The sequence below is a fragment of the Xyrauchen texanus genome, chromosome 5 (assembly GCF_025860055.1).
Source record: "Xyrauchen texanus isolate HMW12.3.18 chromosome 5, RBS_HiC_50CHRs, whole genome shotgun sequence".
Lineage (NCBI taxonomy): Eukaryota > Metazoa > Chordata > Actinopteri > Cypriniformes > Catostomidae > Xyrauchen > Xyrauchen texanus.
Window position 1 is genome coordinate 14,131,189 of NC_068280.1, and position 19,738 is coordinate 14,150,926.

The 19,738-nt window shown below is 40.7% G+C and overlaps 1 protein-coding gene across 2 annotated transcripts in view; it reads left to right on the plus strand.

Moving 5' to 3' along the window:
- The window catches only part of si:dkey-117m1.4 (uncharacterized), a 54,679-nt gene that overhangs the window by 22,776 nt on the left and 12,165 nt on the right, over positions 1-19,738 (plus strand). Inside the window, exons 2-5 of one of the 2 annotated variants that reach the window (XM_052127487.1) lie at positions 9,675-9,787; positions 10,785-10,869; positions 18,919-19,114; positions 19,382-19,450. In XM_052127487.1, coding sequence (XP_051983447.1) covers positions 9,675-9,787; positions 10,785-10,869; positions 18,919-19,114; positions 19,382-19,450 — 463 coding nt within the window. The remainder of the gene's footprint in view (positions 1-9,674; positions 9,788-10,784; positions 10,870-18,918; positions 19,115-19,381; positions 19,451-19,738) is intronic. The other variant, XM_052127488.1, reaches the window with a different exon arrangement.

Consider the following 19,738-nt stretch of genomic DNA (forward strand, 5'->3'; position numbering starts at 1 on the left):
GGGACCGTTCTACCACCGAGGGTAGCGAGAGTGGAGGAGCGATGAAGCTGGGCTTGTGCAGCTCATCATGTGAGCGTCGTACATGCTGTGAGCGTCGTACATGCCCGCGGAACCAATTAAGCCCGGGGAAGCATAGTGGAGGCTCAGACTGGGCGGCAGACCCGAAGGTGGCGGCCCAGGCAGGTTATCCGCATCAGACGCCGCTGTTACGCTCTCCGATGCAGCGGTGATGTCATTATCCAATGCCGGGGAGCTCGAGGGACCGGATGGTAGGCCGTTAAGCAGACCGCACTAATCCCGAGCTCGGGGGAAGCAGGCAAGCGTGCCTGGGAGGCGGGAGGTTTCGAGGGGATTTACCCAGCAAAAGCATCCCGTTATTCTCCCCAGATCGTCTTTCATTCTCACACTGAAAACATAACCCATTGGAGAGAATGCTCATCCCGAACTTGGACATAAACAAGCAAGCGTGCCGGGGAGGCGGGGGGTTTCGAGGGGGTTCACCCGGCGAAACAGAGCCCGTTATTCTCCCCAGATCGTCTTTCATCGCCCACGGCGCCTGCCCCAATCCCGTTGGAAGGAGGCGAGGCGCGGGGGGCGGCTGAAGTGGCTTTCTCTCACTACAAGAAAAAGCCACGACCGCAATGCTGTCATGGCTATGTTCTCGTACTGAAAACATAGACCATTCATAAAAACGCTGCCTGCGTGTGATCGCAACCCAGGTATGCGAGGCAGTTTTTATGACCATCAGAGGTGGGGAGAAATCAACCGCATCCAGAAACTACACAGGGGCGGAAAAATCGTCTTTAAAAAGACGCGTCCTGAACAGGATGTTCAACGCCGCTGTGTTTTGCTCTTTTTAGAGTGAAATTACTCTTTTAGAATAACTCTTTCGAGTTGTCTGCGCTGTCGAAGCGCCCAGGGGCAACAAATGCACAGCCGTGCAATGAAGGAGAAAGCCGCTGTTATGCACCATCAGATCCAACAGCATGCAGAGCATCAGAGGATTAAACAGGAACTGGTGTGTGACTCGCAGCAGACTGCATGCACGACCATCGGCTCTGAAGAAATTTTCTGAATTAACTCCCATATTCGCCCCGCTTAAATAGGGCGGGATATGCAAATACCGTCTGCCAACTTCTTGAAAATTGGCCTTTTTTCATAGAACAGAGGTATATATCGGCGCTCAAGAGAGACCCCTAGTGTCGCTTCTCCGACACAACATGGAGAGAGCGACAGAAGGGGAACTATAGTTCGTACAGTAAAAAAATGATTATGTCTATGGAGAGTCCTTATAATGATAGCTGCACCAACACATGCGTGTGTTTATCTATTGCGTGCAATTGTGGATTGCTGTGTGTGTCTATGGATCTGTTATACGTGCATTTGTCTGGGGTTTCAGGACTTTTTTCACTCCATAAGTGTGTGTGTGATTTATAGTGAGAGAAGGGTGTGTGTGGAAAAAAAAAAATTAAGAGAGAGAGAGAAAAAGAAGGCTGTGTGACTGAGAGACTGCATGTGTGTGTGTGTGTGTGTGTGTGTGTGAGCGTGTATTTATCACTTTGTGGGGACCAAATGTCCCCATAAGGATAGTAAAACCCAAAATTTTTGACCTTGTGGGGACATTTTGTCGGTCCCCATGAGGAAAACAGCTTATAAATCATACTAAATTATGTTTTTTGAAAAGGTAAAAATGCAGAAAGTTTTCTGTGAGGGTTAGGTTTAGGGGATAGAATATAAAGTTTGTACAGTATAAAAACCATTATGTCTATGGAAAGTCCCCATAAAACATGGAAACACAACAAGAGTGTGTGTGTGTGTAGGCGGATATGTTATATGGTTGTGTGTGATTTGTTTGTGGGAGTGAATAAGGCAGAGAGTGTTCTCAACAAAGGCAAATGTGTGCATATTGAGACTGAGAGCGTGCATATTGTATGTTTACATTATTTAAATGTGTGTGTATGTGATAGAAATGTGTTATGGAAACGGAGTGGGTGAGTGGCATTTTTAAAGAGAAAGGCTATAGAGAGAATGCATTTGCTGCAGACTTCAGACTTGAATGTTTGTGTGTGTGTGTGTGTGTGTGTGTGTGTTTGTCTGAGAGAGACTGAGAATATTAGACTGTGGGCTTGGTTATTTGAGAGAGAGCGTGAGTGAGTGAGTGAGTGAGTGAGTGAGTGAGTGTGTATGTGTGTGTGTGTGTGCGTGCTTTCGTGAGCAATGTGTGTGTGTGTGTGTGTGTGTGGGGGGGGTTGGGTTTGGGTGGTTTACTAGGAAAAAATGTTTTAAGTTACAAACTGGTAATTACAAGGGTATTATGCTATAAATGTGGTTTATGAGGACATTTATAGTGTCCCCATAATTCAAATCACTTAAAAAACATACTAAATGTCATTTTTAGAATCTATAGTTTGTACAGTATAAAAATCATAATGTCTATGGAGAGTCCTCATAAGGAATGCCGCACCAACGTGTGCGTGCGTGCGTGCGTGCGTGCATGTGCGCGCGCGCGCGTGTGTGTGTGTGAGCTTGAGATGGGGGTGGGGTGTTTGTGTGTGCGTGCATGCATGTGAACTCAGTTGAAGAGAGGATATTTGCGAGTGTGTGTGTCTGCATATGTGTGTGTATATGCGTGCAATGAAAGCTTTAAAAGGGCGGGGTGTGTTTGTTTGTGTGTGTGTGTGTGTGTGTGTGAACACGTGTGTGTCCAGCTGGCGGGGTGGTGTGTGTGTGTGTTTGTGTGTATGTGTGCTTGTGCACGTGCATTGATTCAAGAGGTGTGAGTGTTTGTGTCCTTGTGCATATGTGTGTCTCTCTGACACATGTGCATTTTCTGACTTGTTTGTGTATGGGTTTGAGTGGAATGGGATTTTGTGTGTGTGAGGAAAGAGGAAAAAACTGAGAAAATGAGAGATAAACACAGTCGTGATTCACAAATGAACGAAAGGGAAACAGATTTGGGCCCGTGGAATGTAGAAAGATTAAAAGCATTTCAGAGTCAAAGCAATACATTTTTATGAAATCAGACTTAGGTAATGTGATTGTAGCTCGGATTTGGTAAACACACTTTGATAAACCATTTAAATAAATAAAAGGAGAAGCTATGTGATTAAGCGAAGATGTATTAATTATATGTATTATTTATTTGAATTATTAAAATTCTGATTATTAAAATCACTCAGTGCAGCTGTTTCAATGGTGTTGTCTGTATTTAATTTGATACAAATGAAAACGAGGCTATGAGGATATAAATACAGTCTGTTCAGTAGGTCATACTAAAGCTCTTAGGTCATGTCTAATTTCCACAACCCATATTTTGACCATTTGAATTCGTTTTAGGAAAGACAAATTTTCAATGTTTCATCAACTGAACAACCTACAGACTGGACGTCTATCCTTATTTACATTCAATTAAATTAGTCTGTCCTGACTATGATACATAGAATTGGCTTTTACTGTCTTTTTCATCCTATCAGTTAAAATTCTGTTGCTTACCTGAAATACTTGTAATAGGAATGAACATGTGAATGTGACTGCCTGTACATGCAAACACACACTCTCAGGTCCAGATGGAGGGTCGGCCAGATCAATATCCAGTCAGCAAGGCTGAGTCTGATCACAGCTCAATGAATACATCAGACACACACACACTGAACACATCTATAACCAAGAAACTGTGCACATCTCCACACTTGTCTAATTAAGCATTCACAGTTACATCTGTGGAAAACAGAGCTTTGGCTTTCATATATATCTCTATTAAAGCAGCTCATGTACACACACACACTTATGTGGTCAGTTACTCTTCTGTTAAAATAGAATCTAGCTAGATCAGTGTTCTGTTAGGTTAAGTATAGATACAGTACAGATTCTACTGAACACATTAATTAGTTTAATTGGCTTGTTGAAGAGCGGTATGCTCGTAGTTTTCTAAGCGTTTAGACTCTGACAGATGGAAAACTGGATAAAACCCCAAGTCAAGCAGTTGCCTCCTGATCTGCTGTATGGAGGGTTACTAATCCTCTCTTTAGTCTTTGGAGAGGCCAAGCTTCAATGATGTGTTCCATTGTTTGCTCCCCTCCACATGCACACAGTGGGCTTGGGCTGCTGCCCCACTTGTGAAAGCTGGCCAAGCTGGGGCTGTGGCCAGTCCTGAATCTTTTGAGGGTTGACCACTGTCTCCTTGGGAGGTTGGTGCTAGGGACCTGTTGAGTGGGATCTGACACCAGATGTTTGTCTGGGGGATCCTTGGACTCCCATTCATGTTCCCAAGCAGATTGGGTGGTAAAGTCGGCTGGTAGGATTTTCTTCTAAATTGATCATTTAGATGTGAGACGGGCGGTAGGTTGATTGAAGATGCCTGCGTGGATTGGTAGTTGGGGGGAATCTTTGATCTTTTGGAGCATCCTTTGATTAAGTGCAACTCGTCGGATATGTGGGGGGGTATACACAGTATTGCTGCAGAGTATGCAAGGGCCAGTGCTGAGGTACGCAATGTGGGGGCTGCTGGCCCCCATTTTGAGCCTGCGAGCATACAAAGCAGGTTGTTTCTAGACTTCACCTTTGCCGCAGTTCCTTTCAGATGTTCCTTAAAGGACAGGGACTTGTCAAGGGTCACTCCAAGATAGGTTGGGTTGGGGGCGTGCTTCACCTTTAGTTCAGTTGGATGTTTACTTCTTTAGCAGCATTTGCGTTTTGAAGGTGGAATACACTGGAAACTGTTTTAGCTGGGCTTGGTTTTAGTCACCAGGTTTTACAGTATTGGTCCAGTTTTGAGAGGTCTTCAGTAAGGACCTATTCCAGTGAGTCAGAAACTGTCTTCAGTTTTTTGAAGCTCTTGAAGCCATTCTCAATGTAGGTGGTTATTTCCAGTACTTGTTCCCCTGTGCTGCTGCCTGATCTACACAGAGGACCTTCCCTACTCCTGCCCCCTACAATGTAGTATAAGACATTTCAAGATGTTATAAGGAATCCAGAGTAGAGAGATTGGGTGGTAGCTTGCTGGTAGATTTTGGTCTTTACCAGGTTTTGTTATAGATTTACATTTACATTTATGCATTTGGCAGACGCTTTTATCCAAAGCGACTTACAGTGCACTTATTACAGGGACAATCCCCCCGGAGCAACCTGGCATCTTGGTGGTGCTGGGGCTTGAACCCCCAACCTTCTGGTCAGTAACCCTGAGCCTCAACCACTGAGCCACCACTGCCCCAGTGGTGGCTCAGTGAATTTAGCAATGAATTTTGCAATGAATAGCAATGAATTTTGCTGTTCGCCTTTTCTTTGGGATTGAGTTTGTGTGTATAATCCTAGTGTCAGATCATAGTCACAACTATGATCATAGTCACAACATAGTCACAACCCCCAAGATCCCACTCAACAGGTCCCTAGCACCAACCTCCCAAGGAGACAATGGTCAACCCTCAAAAGATTCAGGACTGGCCACAGCCCCAGCTTGGCCAGCTTTCACAAGTGGGGCAGCAGCCCAAGCCCACTGTGTGCATGTGGAGGGGAGCAAACAATGGAACACATCATTGAAGCTTGGCCTCTCCAAAGACTAAAGAGAGGATTAGTAACCCTCCATACAGCAGATCAGGAGGCAACTGCTTGACTTGGGATTTTATCCAGTTTTCCATCTGTCAGAGTCTAAATGCTTAGAAAACTACGAGCATACCGCTCTTCAACAAGCCAATTAAACTAATTAATGTGTTCAGTAGAATCTGTACTGTATCTATACTTAACCTAACAGAACACTGATCTAGCTAGATTCTATTTTAACAGAAGAGTAACTGACCACATAAGTGTGTGTGTGTACATGAGCTGCTTTAATAGAGATGTATATGAAAGCCAAAGCTCTGTTTTCCACAGATGTAACTGTGAATGCTTAATTAGACAAGTGTGGAGATGTGCACAGTTTCTTGGTTATAGATGTGTTCAGTGTGTGTGTGTCTGATGTATTCATTGAGCTGTGATCAGACTCAGCCTTGCTGACTGGATATTGATCTGGCCGACCCTCCATCTGGACCTGAGAGTGTGTGTTTGCATGTACAGGCAGTCACATTCACATGTTCATTCCTATTACAAGTATTTCAGGTAAGCAACAGAATTTTAACTGATATGATGAAAAAGACAGTAAAAGCCAATTCTATGTATCATAGTCAGGACAGACTAATTTAATTGAATGTAAATAAGGATAGACGTCCAGTCTGTAGGTTGTTCAGTTGATGAAACATTGAAAATTTGTCTTTCCTAAAACAAATTCAAATGGTCAAAATATGGGTTGTGGAAATTAGACATGACCTAAGAGCTTTAGTATAACCTACTGAACAGACTGTATTTATATCCTCATAGCCTCGTTTTCATTTGCATCAAATTAAATACAGACAACACCATTGAAACAGCTGCACTGAGTGATTTTTTGTGTGTATAATCCTAATGAATTTTGCAATGAATAGCAATGAATTTTGCTGTTCGCCTTTTCTTCGGGATTGAGTTTGTGTGTATAATCCTAGTGTAGAATTAGAATTAGAGTCAGCCAGGTTGAGGCAGATGAGGTTTCAGCATTTCCTACTAGGGTGTGTGAAGTTCAGCTCCACTACAGTCTCCTCCCATTTATTGCACTGAGCTGTGTTTAGCGATTCAATGAGATGGTCTGCTATCTCAGGGCCCCCTGATGTTTTGTAGGCTTGTAGGAGGGCTGCACTTTCTTTGTCTTGGCATGGGACATAGAGGGGTCAGTAGCCTTGTGAGATTGCTGGATGGACAACTTTGTAGATGGCGCATCAAAAGCGGTTAATGGCTTCATCTACAGTAATGTTTTGGAGTGGGATGGTGACAGTACTCTGGTCCTGGACTTCGCTGTATTTTGTCCAGTTGGCATTTTGGAAGGCCCTATCGTATCTTCCTTGGGCTGTTAATGATTGGGATATGTAGGCCAATGTGTATGAGTGAGGGCCTGTGTTGGCTTGTGGAAAATTGTCAAGGATGAGGATCTGTGCAGGACAGGGGATTCCATTCACATAGCTGACCCAGCACAGGTCAGGGGAGTAATCCTTGTTCCACCTAGCTGAGTGGAATTTTCCTCTTTGTTTGGGATTGTGTATCAGAGTAAGGTCATTTCTAGATGCCCAGTCTGAAAGTGCCTTGCCATCACTGTCCGCTACTGGGTATACCCAGTCAGGGTGGTGGGTGTTGAAGTTCCCCACATAGATTGGGTAAGACTTGCTGGTCCTAGTAGGCACTAGGGGTCTTGTATACATTAGCAATATGGATACCGCCAATGATTATAGTTTCATAGAAACTAGTTGTTGTCAAGTGGCATGCTGCAGCAATTTTAGTTTGCACATAGGTAGCACATTCATGTTTGGTATGGGGTGAATAGCACAGAAGATCAAAGCCATTGATGGAGTAGCGACCTACTTCCTCTGTACCAATGTGGATTTCTTGGAGGCAGATAACATCAATAGATTATTGGAAAGCAAGGACTTCAATGAGGCTTCACTTGGCTGCAGACAGGCCTTCAACATTTATTTGTATTCGGAGGGCAGGTCCTACTGCTAAGTGCTCTTGTGGCTGTTTGTTGTTATTGCTTTTTGCTTGGGGGTTGTGACTATGATTTAGCTCTCAAGTGTCTTCTCTTGGAATTAAGTCTGCTGGTAGGATCATTAGTTTGCCCAGGCGGACATGGGTACTGACGGAGGACGCACGTGAACGCTGATCCACTGTCTTCCACTTGAACTTTTAGGGTTAGCAGACATTTGCATTGTGCCACCTGTTGTACGTGAATTTGCTGACAAACACAATTTGGTGTGAAAGGACCTTTACATTGAAATAAAGACCCGAACAAAAAATAGGGACGAGAATATCAGAGACCCTGTTTAAACCTGGTATTAATATGCATTTCTGGTGTTCAGATCACATGTGGTCAGTGCTAAAACAGTTTAAATGGGTCTAAAACATTTTGTAATCCGATCACAAAGACCACATATGGAGGGTGTCGAAAAAACACAAGACCACATCTCATTTGAGGTGTAAACACTAATCCATCCTGAAACGTCCCGGACAGCAGCGAAGCACCACCCCTCACCTGTTAATCAACCGTTGTGCTAAAACAAGATTTAAAACTGTGCCGGTTACATGCAGCTTTAAAAGGAAATAACCTGAAAATTAAAAAACTAATACATATACAAGCTTTATTGATGTTTTTCAATGTGTCTGATATCAACATGAAGGGAGGACAGATAAAAAGCACACACATCTGAAACTCACCTTACACAGGTACTCCAATAAAACAATGTCAACAAAACATTTCTTTTTCACGCTTTAATATCATGCAGTTATACAATGACTGATGTATGTCGTCTTGAAATCAGAGAACCTCCCCTCGAAATCCTATCACTTTTGGTCACAGGAGACACATGGGAATATCGCTGGTAAACAGCAATGTGTCTCGCCTGACAACATGTGATCAGATCACCAGAGAAGCAACTTATTTCCAGGTGTAAACGAGGTCATAGAGGTTTGATGGCGGGGTATTTTGACATGAGCAACCACCTAGAAATCACCCAGAACACCCTAGCAACCAGCTAGCAATGCCCTAGCAACCCAACACCAAAGCATAATGGTGTTGACTTCTGCAGGGGCAAATTTCATTCACTCTTTCTTCAGAAAATGTTTTACAGGTGGTACATGTCCCTACCCCTACCTGAAAAGTTTAATAAAAGTTATATTTGGATGGATTAGAACCCAGAACTCCTTGTACTTCAAGTGAAAATCGTCCAATCATTCATTCTGGCTAAAGTTTAGTATTCAATGTATTTACCCACTAACTAACAAAATAGTAGTACTAACAGTGCCGGATGTCCAGATCAAATGATCAAATTAATTATGTGAAATATTTATTGGAGCTCTTAAATTGGTCATCAAGAATGACTGTCTGTCATTCCTGAATTTCGACCCTTTGTGACATCACCCATCCCCCAAGATTAATTATGTAGGTAGTGCTATTTTAAGGAACATATAAATGCAGTTGAACTTCAAAGAAGTCTATTTCAAGGATAAGACTCCAATTCAACTTTCTTCTGCTTGTTTTTTTAATTCGAGAATATGCAAGAGTGAGTGAGATCTAAAGATTCATTTGTGCAATGATTTACATTGATCCACTGATGTGACCAGTTTATTGATTCATCTGTGTGTAATGTTGCAGATTGAGCTGGTCAGGCTGTCAGTTTAATGTGATGGTGTTTGTGTTTGTGTATCTGTATGTGTTTGTGTGTGTGTGTGTGTGTGTGTGTGTGTGTGTGTGTGTGTGTGTGTGTGTGTGTGTGTGTGTGTGTGTGTGATTTTTGTGATTCTGAGGACAATTTTGTAAATTACAAATTAGTAATTACAAGGGTATTATGCTATAAATGTGATTTATGAGGACATTTCTAGTGTCCCCATAATTCAAATCGCTTAAAAATCATACTAAACAATGTTTTATTGAAAATGTAAAAATGCAGAAAGTTTTCTGTGATGATTAGGTTTAGGGGTTGTGTTAGGTTTAGAGGATAGAATCTATAGTTTGTACAGTATAAAAGTCATTATATCTATGGAAAGTCCTCATAATGATAGGTAGACCAACATGTGTGTGTTTGTGTGTGTGCGTGTGTGTGTGTGTGTGTGTGTGTGTGATGTAGACGTGGCTGTAGAAGGAAAAGGAAAGGGACACCAGTGAAGGTGTGTGACAGAGTATTTGCTGCAGAAGATGAGGAGGAGAGCATGTCTGAGCACAGCTATGGACAAGAGAAAGGTAAAGTATGTGTTTTTTACTGTTTTTTTAGTCATTGTTATACAGAGAGCACAATAAAGAGAGGACTTGAAATTATTGTTGTGGAGGTGGGAATGGGATTGGAAATAACATGAGCCAAACTGAAAAATTGTGGCTTAACATAGAGTCTAATTTGCAGCATCATTTTCAATGGGAGTTGGTGATATGAGGTGACGTGCAACAGTGTGTATTTTTATTTTTTTTACTTTTTTTTTTTACTCATAGGAAAGTAGAGTGTAGACAGGAAGGGGGTGGGTGAGGGGGTTCTGATCGAGACACAATCCAGGTGGGACTTGAACAGCTCTCATATATCCTGAACATGTGCACTAGGGCTGGGCGATGGGACGATGTAATTGGATAGCGACAATATCTTACAAATTTACCAAATCGATTTGACAGATGACGATCGACAATATTTGGAAATAGAAAACACATGGATCTGTGAACTCAGCAAATATGTTAAACAGTAGCCCAGGGTGCGAAACTAGCACCCACCACCCATCCAATTGCGACGAGGCTGAATCCAGTTCTTTTTCGTTTTTCAATAAATGAATTTCATTTTTAAAGCAAAAAATTCACCTAAAATGCTTCTCTTTTGCATTTTTCTAATTAAAAACAAAATCAATTACAAATTACAAAACAATTTGATTGAAAAGTTTCATTGAAAAATTAAGATACATTTCTGAATTTTTTAGTATTTGGTTTAATGACCGTATGTACTCAAGTTGGCATGGACTCCTGATGATCCATGTAATCCAGCATGATTTGAGAATGTAGAGCATCAAATCTTTTGTAAATATGTCACAAATTTGCTTATTGGATTAGAGACTTATTTATGTCATATCATAACTTTTGTTTAAACAAATTCCAAATCTTAAAACTTTCTGTTAAGAAAGTTTTCAGTGAGATTTCAATGTGGAAAACCACTGTATTTCAGGCATTGTTTTTGTGTGTAAAGCCCATTAAATGTGTGTTTCAGGTGATGGTCGTGAAGGAGCAGTGAATAGACACAAAGTGCCTGGAGTTGTTGGACAATACTATGAAACACAATCTGCTCAGCTCTGGTGAGTGAGTGAGTGAGTGAGTGAGTGAGTGAGTGACTTTAGTGTGTGTGCTCTGTGTAGGCAAACTGTAATGGTGTGTGTTTGTGCATATGCATGCTTGGGGGAGATAGAAAGTAATTGTGTGTGTTGTGTGGTTCGGAGATACTGGTTTGTGTGAGTGTGTGGAGGTGGGGAATTACTGGAATGCAGGCTTTGTGTGTGTGTTTATTGTAATGTGTTTATTATCTTTGGGCCAATGAGGGAATGTGTGTATTTGTGTGTGTTTATCGCAGTGTGTAGCTGGGCCTATGGTACGTGTGTGTGTTTGCATCTGTTTATTGCTGTGTTTAGTCATAGTGCTGACAGAAATATGTGTAAATGGAGTCAGACTGGTCATGTGTATATGTGTGTTTATGATGTAGAGTTGTGTGTGGGGGGCCCACAGTGTTTTTTTTAATTATGAGTTATTATTTATGTAGGAAGTTTATCGTGGTTTTAGTGGGCTTATCAAAGTAGTATACATTATTAGCACAGGGGTTCTCAAACTTTAGTAAAGCCAAATGCACTCAACACGACTTACAGTCAGCGCCCTGCGACAAACAGTCTTTTGTTTTCTTTCGTTTTGGTGTGCACACTACATGAATGATCGCAGACTGGGTGTATCAACTACACGACCATTCATCCCTGACTGAGGCAATGTGAACACTGGTATTAAGATGCGTTTAGGGGTATACGATCACAAGTTAACAAGTGTGACATATCAACGTTACACCTTCGGATTTCGAGGGGAGAGTCCATTATTACATCTGTGTATTCCTGAATAATAATTAAGTGCAAAAATGTTAAAGAAGAAAAACAAAGCACTAAAAACTGGTGCAGTTTCTCTTAATTATACGCAAGCATGACACTTAGAGCAGAATTCTGGGTTATTTTAGTGCAGTACCTGAAACTGAGCTTTTATTTTGAGTGATTCTCATATCTGTGTCCCTTCATGTTGCTATCAGACACTCTGAAGAATTTTGTTTGGGAAACACACACACACACACACTTAAACAACACACAAATGAACTGTGGACACTATAACACGGAGCAATATTTTCTTATTTTGTCAAATAAAATCTATAAATTAGCCACAATGCAGAGAACACACACACACACACCAGAGTTTCTACTAAGAAATGTTGGTGGTTGCCAATTATAAAATGTACCTGACAAATTGGAAAATATTCTGTGATTTTATTGCAGTGTTTAATTTGCACTGTAATAAAATGGACACAATTTAATACAAATTTAAACTTGAATAAAGGACAATAAACTGTTGAAAATGAAAGACTGAATTATACGCATCTAGTTGTACTATCAGTGTGAAGGACGAGTTTGCATTGTTCTGCAAAGCAGCACAATCCATGGTTTAATATTGGACTGGGACAGTCTGAGATCATCTTCGACTTGTGCTCGATTGTAGTATTTATTATTCAGTACCATGAAATTTGAAAACCCTGCTTTGAACAAATATGCAGAGGGCTGTAAGCAAAAGGTATACGTATACACAAACTGCAGCAGATGTGGCAGCCCCTGTTGGGGCTTTGTTCAGGAACGTGTTTGGTTATTAGCAATAATCAATAATTATCAAAGATAATTATTAAAATCAATAGAACATTTATTAGAATCAATATTAGCTTATTAATCCTTCACATCAACAGTCATCAAAGATAACTATCAATGATCAAAATCAATAGAATATTAATAAGAATGAATATTGCCGTGGGGCCACCCTGGAATCAGGGACTAATAACCAGACAGTATAGCAGTCTCAATATACAGAGAGAATATCGTCATTCCGGAGATCATCGACATTCAAAAGGGGAACAATGAAGGCTTGAATCTGAGCACTGACATCCCCTGCTAGCCCTTGGAACAGGTGAATGCAGAACAATGCCAGAACACTTCTCTTTAAAGTATAACAAAGTTTATTGATGCAGTAATATCAATAAATAATCAATACAATGCAGTCGATAAACTTCCGACTTCCAACTACAAACTAAATAGTAACATGATTAGATATGGTAACAGATAAGCCTATAATACATGAGAGGAGGGTGGAGGTGTGTTTGTGTGAATGGGTGTGTGTAAGGAGAGAAGGAGTGCACAAAATAGTGGGTGTGGCTCTCGTGAGTAGTGCGTCATGCAAGATGTCTGGCCAAAGAATGTGGCGTAGAATGTGGCCGGAGAGACTGGTTAATGGCATCTGCCTGTCTAACACAAGTCTCTGCTGGTACGATAACTTTGGGATAGAGCTGGGTTATATTGTTATCTGTTCGCCAAATGTGTGTGCGGGTATGTTTGTGAGGGGTCGTGTGTGTGTGTATACGGTTAGTACGAGAGAGAGAGAACAGGGTGACAGCACCAAAGCCGGTTTTGTGATCGTGGGAGAAATGGCAAGCATTAGTTTTATCACTCAGAGAAGGCTCGTAATCAGTCAGCCTTGGCCGATGGTTCTTTAATGGATAAACTCAGTGTGCCGGTCAACCGCGATGGCAGAAATGCACAAACAGCCCAACGTGGTTGGATGACAACACAGCAAATCTCATTCATGGTAATAGTAAGTTACAGTAATACCTAGATTATTATTATTGCATAAACTGTACAAGCAATAACCTTGATACACAAGAATAACACACTATAATAATCTATCTCTGCCTAGACGTAAACCTCTTACTTGAGTCGCATGAGGATGCAGGTAGAATTTGTGTTTGTCCGCTGTCTGACTCAGTTCCTCAAAGCTCAGGGGATGATGGTAGGCCGTTCCCTTGCTCGGTCGACGGGCAGTATGTAGCTGATTCTCTGTGGGTTGGCGGAGAAATCAGCGAAGTCGACTCAGTTGAATTAGGAAGAAAAAAAAAATTCTTCACTTCTGCAGGCAAAAGGGTGAGATGCGGATTGCTGAGCAGTCTCCTTCAGATCCGTTAGCGTGCTCGGTGGAACATGGAGAATCTCGGCCCATCCAGCGAGATGGAGATTGTATGGCCAAAGTTCAGGTGCATACATTACTTCCTTGGGCAGTGAGGATACAGCTGGGAGCAGCAGGGCTGCAACTAGAAGTGACAAATACTGTCACTGGAAGCAAGGCTGAGGAGGAATCTCCAGGGTTTTATACTCTCGATGGCATTGTGGTTGAGGGATGCGTTCTGTTGTGCGTTCCATCCAAAAGGAGTTGAGAGTTCGATCCTTCAGAATTTCACACCTAGGTGTAAAGTGAGCAAGGCTTGATGGGATCTTCAGTCTGTTTGGACTCCCTTTGTTTGATTTTGGCACAGTTTTTGTGTTATCAGGTGTTGAGTGTTCCTACAGGCCTCAGTCAGGCTTTATGACTGTGTGTAGGCTGTCCTTTGTCTCCTATCTGAGCACATGAGGCCCAACGGTAAATCATTATATTAAAGGTAAAAGGTTTTTGTTTTTTATTTGAAGATGTTGATAGGCTATTGCTACAATCACTCCTCTTTTCACGAGTGACAAATGCATCTATGATTTATAAAGACAGGCTGCTCTCGCTGGTGTTTATGGAGGAAAGCTGCTGTTCAAGGTTAAATAGCCAACTGTAACAGTCCCCACACTGATGGAATCCATGGCAACCAAACAAACAACATGTGTTATTTTTCAAATTACAGCCATCGCAGACATCTGGATCCTTAGAATAATTTGGTAAATAATTATTAATGATTCCAAAACTAATGTTATGATAAGTATTTATGGTCACTTTTTCATGCTAAAAAACTATAATAAATAGATATTTATAAATATTATATGTGACTTGCTCCATCATTTTGACTCGCATGGACCCAGAATCACAATTTTGAGTATTATGCACTAAATAAAAAAAGGTCTCAGCTTTCTAACAATATAATTTTTATTTTATTTTATCTATATTGCTGAGATATTATCATTTGAATGTTGGCTCTCATAAAACCTCTTTTAAGAAAAATGGCTCTTAAGATTCCATTCACGCATCCATGTGGAGATCACATATCCACCGGCACTCAATAGGTTAAAGTCTCTGAAATTAGTTGTATCCAATCTGCATCAATTGTCACATGTCTTACAGTAAGGATTACAAATTTCAGCAATTTGTGGGAGTAACGTGACGCCATGTGACAAGCAGACGTGTGAGAGTCAGCTCTGCACACTTTGCACATTTTTTTATTATTTTCATGCCATAATCTGGTGAAATTCAATACACCCAGTGATGCATTTGCTCTTTGAGCTAAACATGGCCAAGAAGTCAAAATCATTGGGCTCTGGAGACATTAAAAAACACTTAAGTGTTCAAGATGAGAGCGCTGACGGGCCTGTGGACCGGGGACTCCAGTTGGATGGCGCGTCCGGGGATATCCAGCGTCAATTGTCCAACATGTTTGTGATGCTGACGAAGGTTGTTACTGACTTGGAAGATCTCACTGTAATACGCTGATCGATTACGGCCATGGAAACAAAATTAGAGTTAGTTACAAGAGTGCCAGATGTTGAAAAACGAATCGATTATCTGGAGTCATCGGAGAAGGAATTATCTGCTAATGCATAACCAATGTTGATTTGAAAATATTCTTGAAAAGCTTGAAGATTTTTAGAATCGGAGCCACAGAAATAACGTCAGAATTTTTGGAATTCCTGAGCATGAAGAGGGTGAAATTCCTAGACGAGCTCTTCCCGAGTCTGCTTGATATAACAGGTCACAAGCTAGAAATCAAGTGAGATCACAGAGTCCCGGCTCAGAGATCTGCTGAGGGAAACAGGCATCAATCAATTCTAGCCAAATTTCTGAGATCATTCAATAAAGATCTCGTGTTGCGACAGGCGAGGAGCAAAGGAAATCTTTCTTGGAAGAATCACTATATCTTCTTGTTCTCAGACTTTGCGAAATCAACAAGAGAGAAGCGCGATCGGTTCAAGGAATGTAAGAAACTCTTACATCAATGGAAGATCACTTTTGCACTGATGTTTCCGACCAAACTGAGAATAGACACCAAAGATGGTCGCAAGGTATTGTGTGTCCAAACAAGCATTGTAGTTCATAAAAACAGTGGGTGAGTAACCATTGGGTGTTTCCCTTGCGAGTGGATCGACTCGATGTTCATTGACTCGACTGTTTGAGGAAGCTGGGCATCATTTTTGTTTCTATTTGTGTTGGTTCCGTCTAGCGGCTGCAGTTTGTTTTGTGGAATGACACTCCAAGTGACTTGTGTATTGACAGAAGATCGCTTTTAGACTGAAGTTTTTGGCTAGATTGAGAATGGACACTATGGATGACTGCAAAATATCAAACGTAGGCATACATGGACCTTTTGAGTTTTTTTGAGTGGCTAGATATGTAAAGCAGAGAGAGTCTTTTTCTACCATTCCCTCAGTGAAATCTGCTGGTGGTAAAATTTTTACCTCAGCCTTTGATATTAATAATGCTTTTAAAGAGTTCTATCTTGATATTTATAGTTACACGTCTTCGTCTACTGATGAAGATATGACTGAGCAAAAAAAAATTATCTTGATTCTGAGATAACCTTGGTGGAGCTTGATGAGGTAATTAAGGCCCTGTCTACAGGCAAGGCTAGATGGTTTTTGCCGCTGGGTTTTTCAAATCTTATGCTACAGAACTGGCTCCACTTTTGTTAGAAGTTTATACGGAATCATTAAAGAATGGAAAGCTTCCACCAACCATGACGCAAGCCCGGATCATTCTGATTCTTAAAAAGGACAAAGATCCAAGTGAGTGTAAAAGCTACTGTCCAATTTCCCTGATCCAGTTAGATGTAAAAAAAATTATAAAAAATCCTGAAAAAATCTTAACAGATTAAGTAAAGTTATGACATCTCTTATACATATAGATCAGGTAGGGTTTATTCAAGGTCGTAGCTCTTCTGATAACATTAGGCGTGATCATTAGTCGCTGCCATCTTACTTGACGCTGAAAAGACATTTGATATGGTAGAATGGGATTATCTTTTTAAGATTTTGGAAATATACAGGTTTGGGAGTACTTTTATTGGTTGGATTAAGTTAGCGGAAGTACTAACAAATGGAGTAATTTCAGATTATTTTTCTCTGGAAAGGGGCACTTGGCAGGGTTGCCCTCTTTCTCCATTATTGTTCTGTCTTACCCTGGAACCATTAGCAGCGTACTGCCCATTAAGGTCTTTTCAGCCGGGCGCCTTCCAGTGGCCCAAACAGGGCATTTAGTATTTGGGAATTTTATTCCAAGCAAACTTGTCTGATTTAGTTAATTGAGTTAATTTTGATCCCTTAATAAAAAGGTTTTCAAACGATGTGGACAGGTGGGCTTCATTACATTTATCGATGATTGGGAAGGTTAATGTTATTAAAATGAGTTGTATTCCAAAATTCAACTACCTGTTACAGTCTCTCCCTGTAGATGTCCCCCTCTCTTATTTCAAGCAATTTGATAGCATAGCGAAGTTCTTCATTTGGAACGCTAAGCATCCCATGTTAAATTTCAATAAGTTACGTAAGCCAATTGACAAAGGTGGGTTAGGCCTACCCAAGATTTTTGTTTTATTATTATGCATTCTGTCTCAGAAATTTGGCTCATTCGTCTCTTCCCCCTGAGAGCCCCTCCCTGGTTTTGTATTGAAAAGGAAGTTCTTGCCCCTATCTCTCCACTGCAAAGACTTTTAATCAAACTAACCAGAGAAGTTAAGTTATACTCCGTTATTTTGCATTTGCATTCAGTATGGACAAAGGTGTCCAGAGTGTTTAATTCAGATATTTATCAAAATTTTGCCTCAAGCTTATGGCTAAACCCCAAATTATGAATTAATAAATCCCATTTTTGTTGGTCAGAGTGGATTGGAAGTGGGAGTAATACACTTGGTGACCTATATGAGAGTGGGGTTCTGAGATCCTTTGAAAATTTGGTTCAATATTATGGGAGCCCCAGATCTTTAGGTATTTACAGCTGCACCACTTGTTTTGTACTATTTTTGGGAATAGCATACACCATCATAAAGCAGCAGATACTCTGGGAGAGGTGATCTCTGCTTTTGGAAAAGGTCATGAGGCATCAGTGTATTACTCCTTGTTAATTCATAGTCTGGGAGACAGAGTCTCAACCACTCTCAAGAGATTATGGGAGAAAGATTTAAAATTGGAATTGGAGAAGGGAGAATGGGCTAAGATTAAAAAAAGCATAAAAACTGCAATTAGAGATGCAAGGGTAGGCCTTATACAATTTAATTTAATAACAAGACTAAAAATAAATAAATAAATAAAATTAGCAATTTTCAGTTCATTTTATCAAGCTAACAAACTATGGACCTTGGATAACCATTCTGAGGTTACAGTTAAGTGAAGGCTGTTGATGTCATTGACATCATCCCATGGTTGAAAAATGAATTTGCTGTTTACATGAGATATGATTATTTCAGCCAGTGGTATTGAGTCTTTCAACATTCCATCTAAAGTCATGTGTTTTTCATGTTGTAATTTTGTAGTAAAGAGGAACGCTGATCAGTAGAGAGAGACACTATGTGCAGCATGATTTGACACACCGCATTTAAAAGTATAAAACAACATTTATAGTTGAAATTACATGATAACATTGACATCATTTGAAAGCTGTGAGTTTGTTTTATCAAAATAAAAAAATAAAATGTTTATTTTTTGTTTTTGATTATACAAAAAGTAAAGAAAATCCAGTTTTAGACCAACTTTCATGTTTTTTCAATAATGGCCCATTGTGACTTAATACTCGTTTTGATGGAGCAAGTCACATATTTGTGTTCATGCCCCCCTTTTAAACTCCCCCAATTTGAGAACCACTGCATTAGCATATACAATGTGTATTAATGTTAATAATGAAAGGTGTGTGAGCCAAGACAAGAGTGACTGTAGCATGGGATATGCATTAATTTGCTACTCTGTGGTTTACAAGACATGCCCTGCAAGTTTTCCCAGCTGTTATGTTGTAAGCTATAAAAATGTTATGTATTGCTGTCTGATGTAGTTCTCTCTCTCTCTCTCTCTCTCTCTCTCTCTCTCTCTCTCTCTCTCTCTCTCATCCAGTGTGAGTGATGTGGTTGTGGAAGGCTCTAGTGGAGGCAGGGGGACCATTTCTTACCCCCCACCACCAAACTGTCGCATTCGTGAAGTGCACTGTAGCAATCAAGTAAGGCTGATCGTCATAGCAATCCGCGACATTGCTAAAGGGGAGGAGATAACAGTGGACTACAGTCTGACGGAGTGGAGAGAAAATGCAGTAGTAAGTGTAACCATGACAATGGCTAGGAAATCGTGGTGCTCTGAGCTCCATTTGCGCTTAGGTGATACTAGTTATATTCAAATTGATGACGGTTCATAATTTTATGGCGTTTTTGATGTGTGTGACATGACTTTAAATGCATGGTATTGAATTTAGTCATTGACATAAATGTATTCATGTGTATATGTAGTGCATAGTGGGGGGACTATATAGTAGCATTATAATGTCACAGAATTGTGAGCTTTTGAAATGCTTTTGTGTCCCCAGGGTTTCCATGGCACTGTGCAACCTAGTAGTTTTGAGGGCAGCTCTGACCATGAAAGCAATGTTAAAATGGTAAACATATGCACAATTTGTAGACTTTTTTTTACACACCAATACACACATTCCTTAATACACATTCCTGGTCTTTTTGTGCAAGATTCATCAGATTCATCAAAAATTGGGTGCTGAAGTAGCCCTCCATAATGAACTGCAAACTCACGTTCAGCTTTAGCTCCAATTCGGTGAACACCCACTTTTCACTATCCAGTAAATTCAAGATGGTAAAATCAAGCCTCTACCTTACAGTTTCGTCACTTTTTTCACTTAGTTCACTTGAAAAAATTTTATTTAATTCCGCTG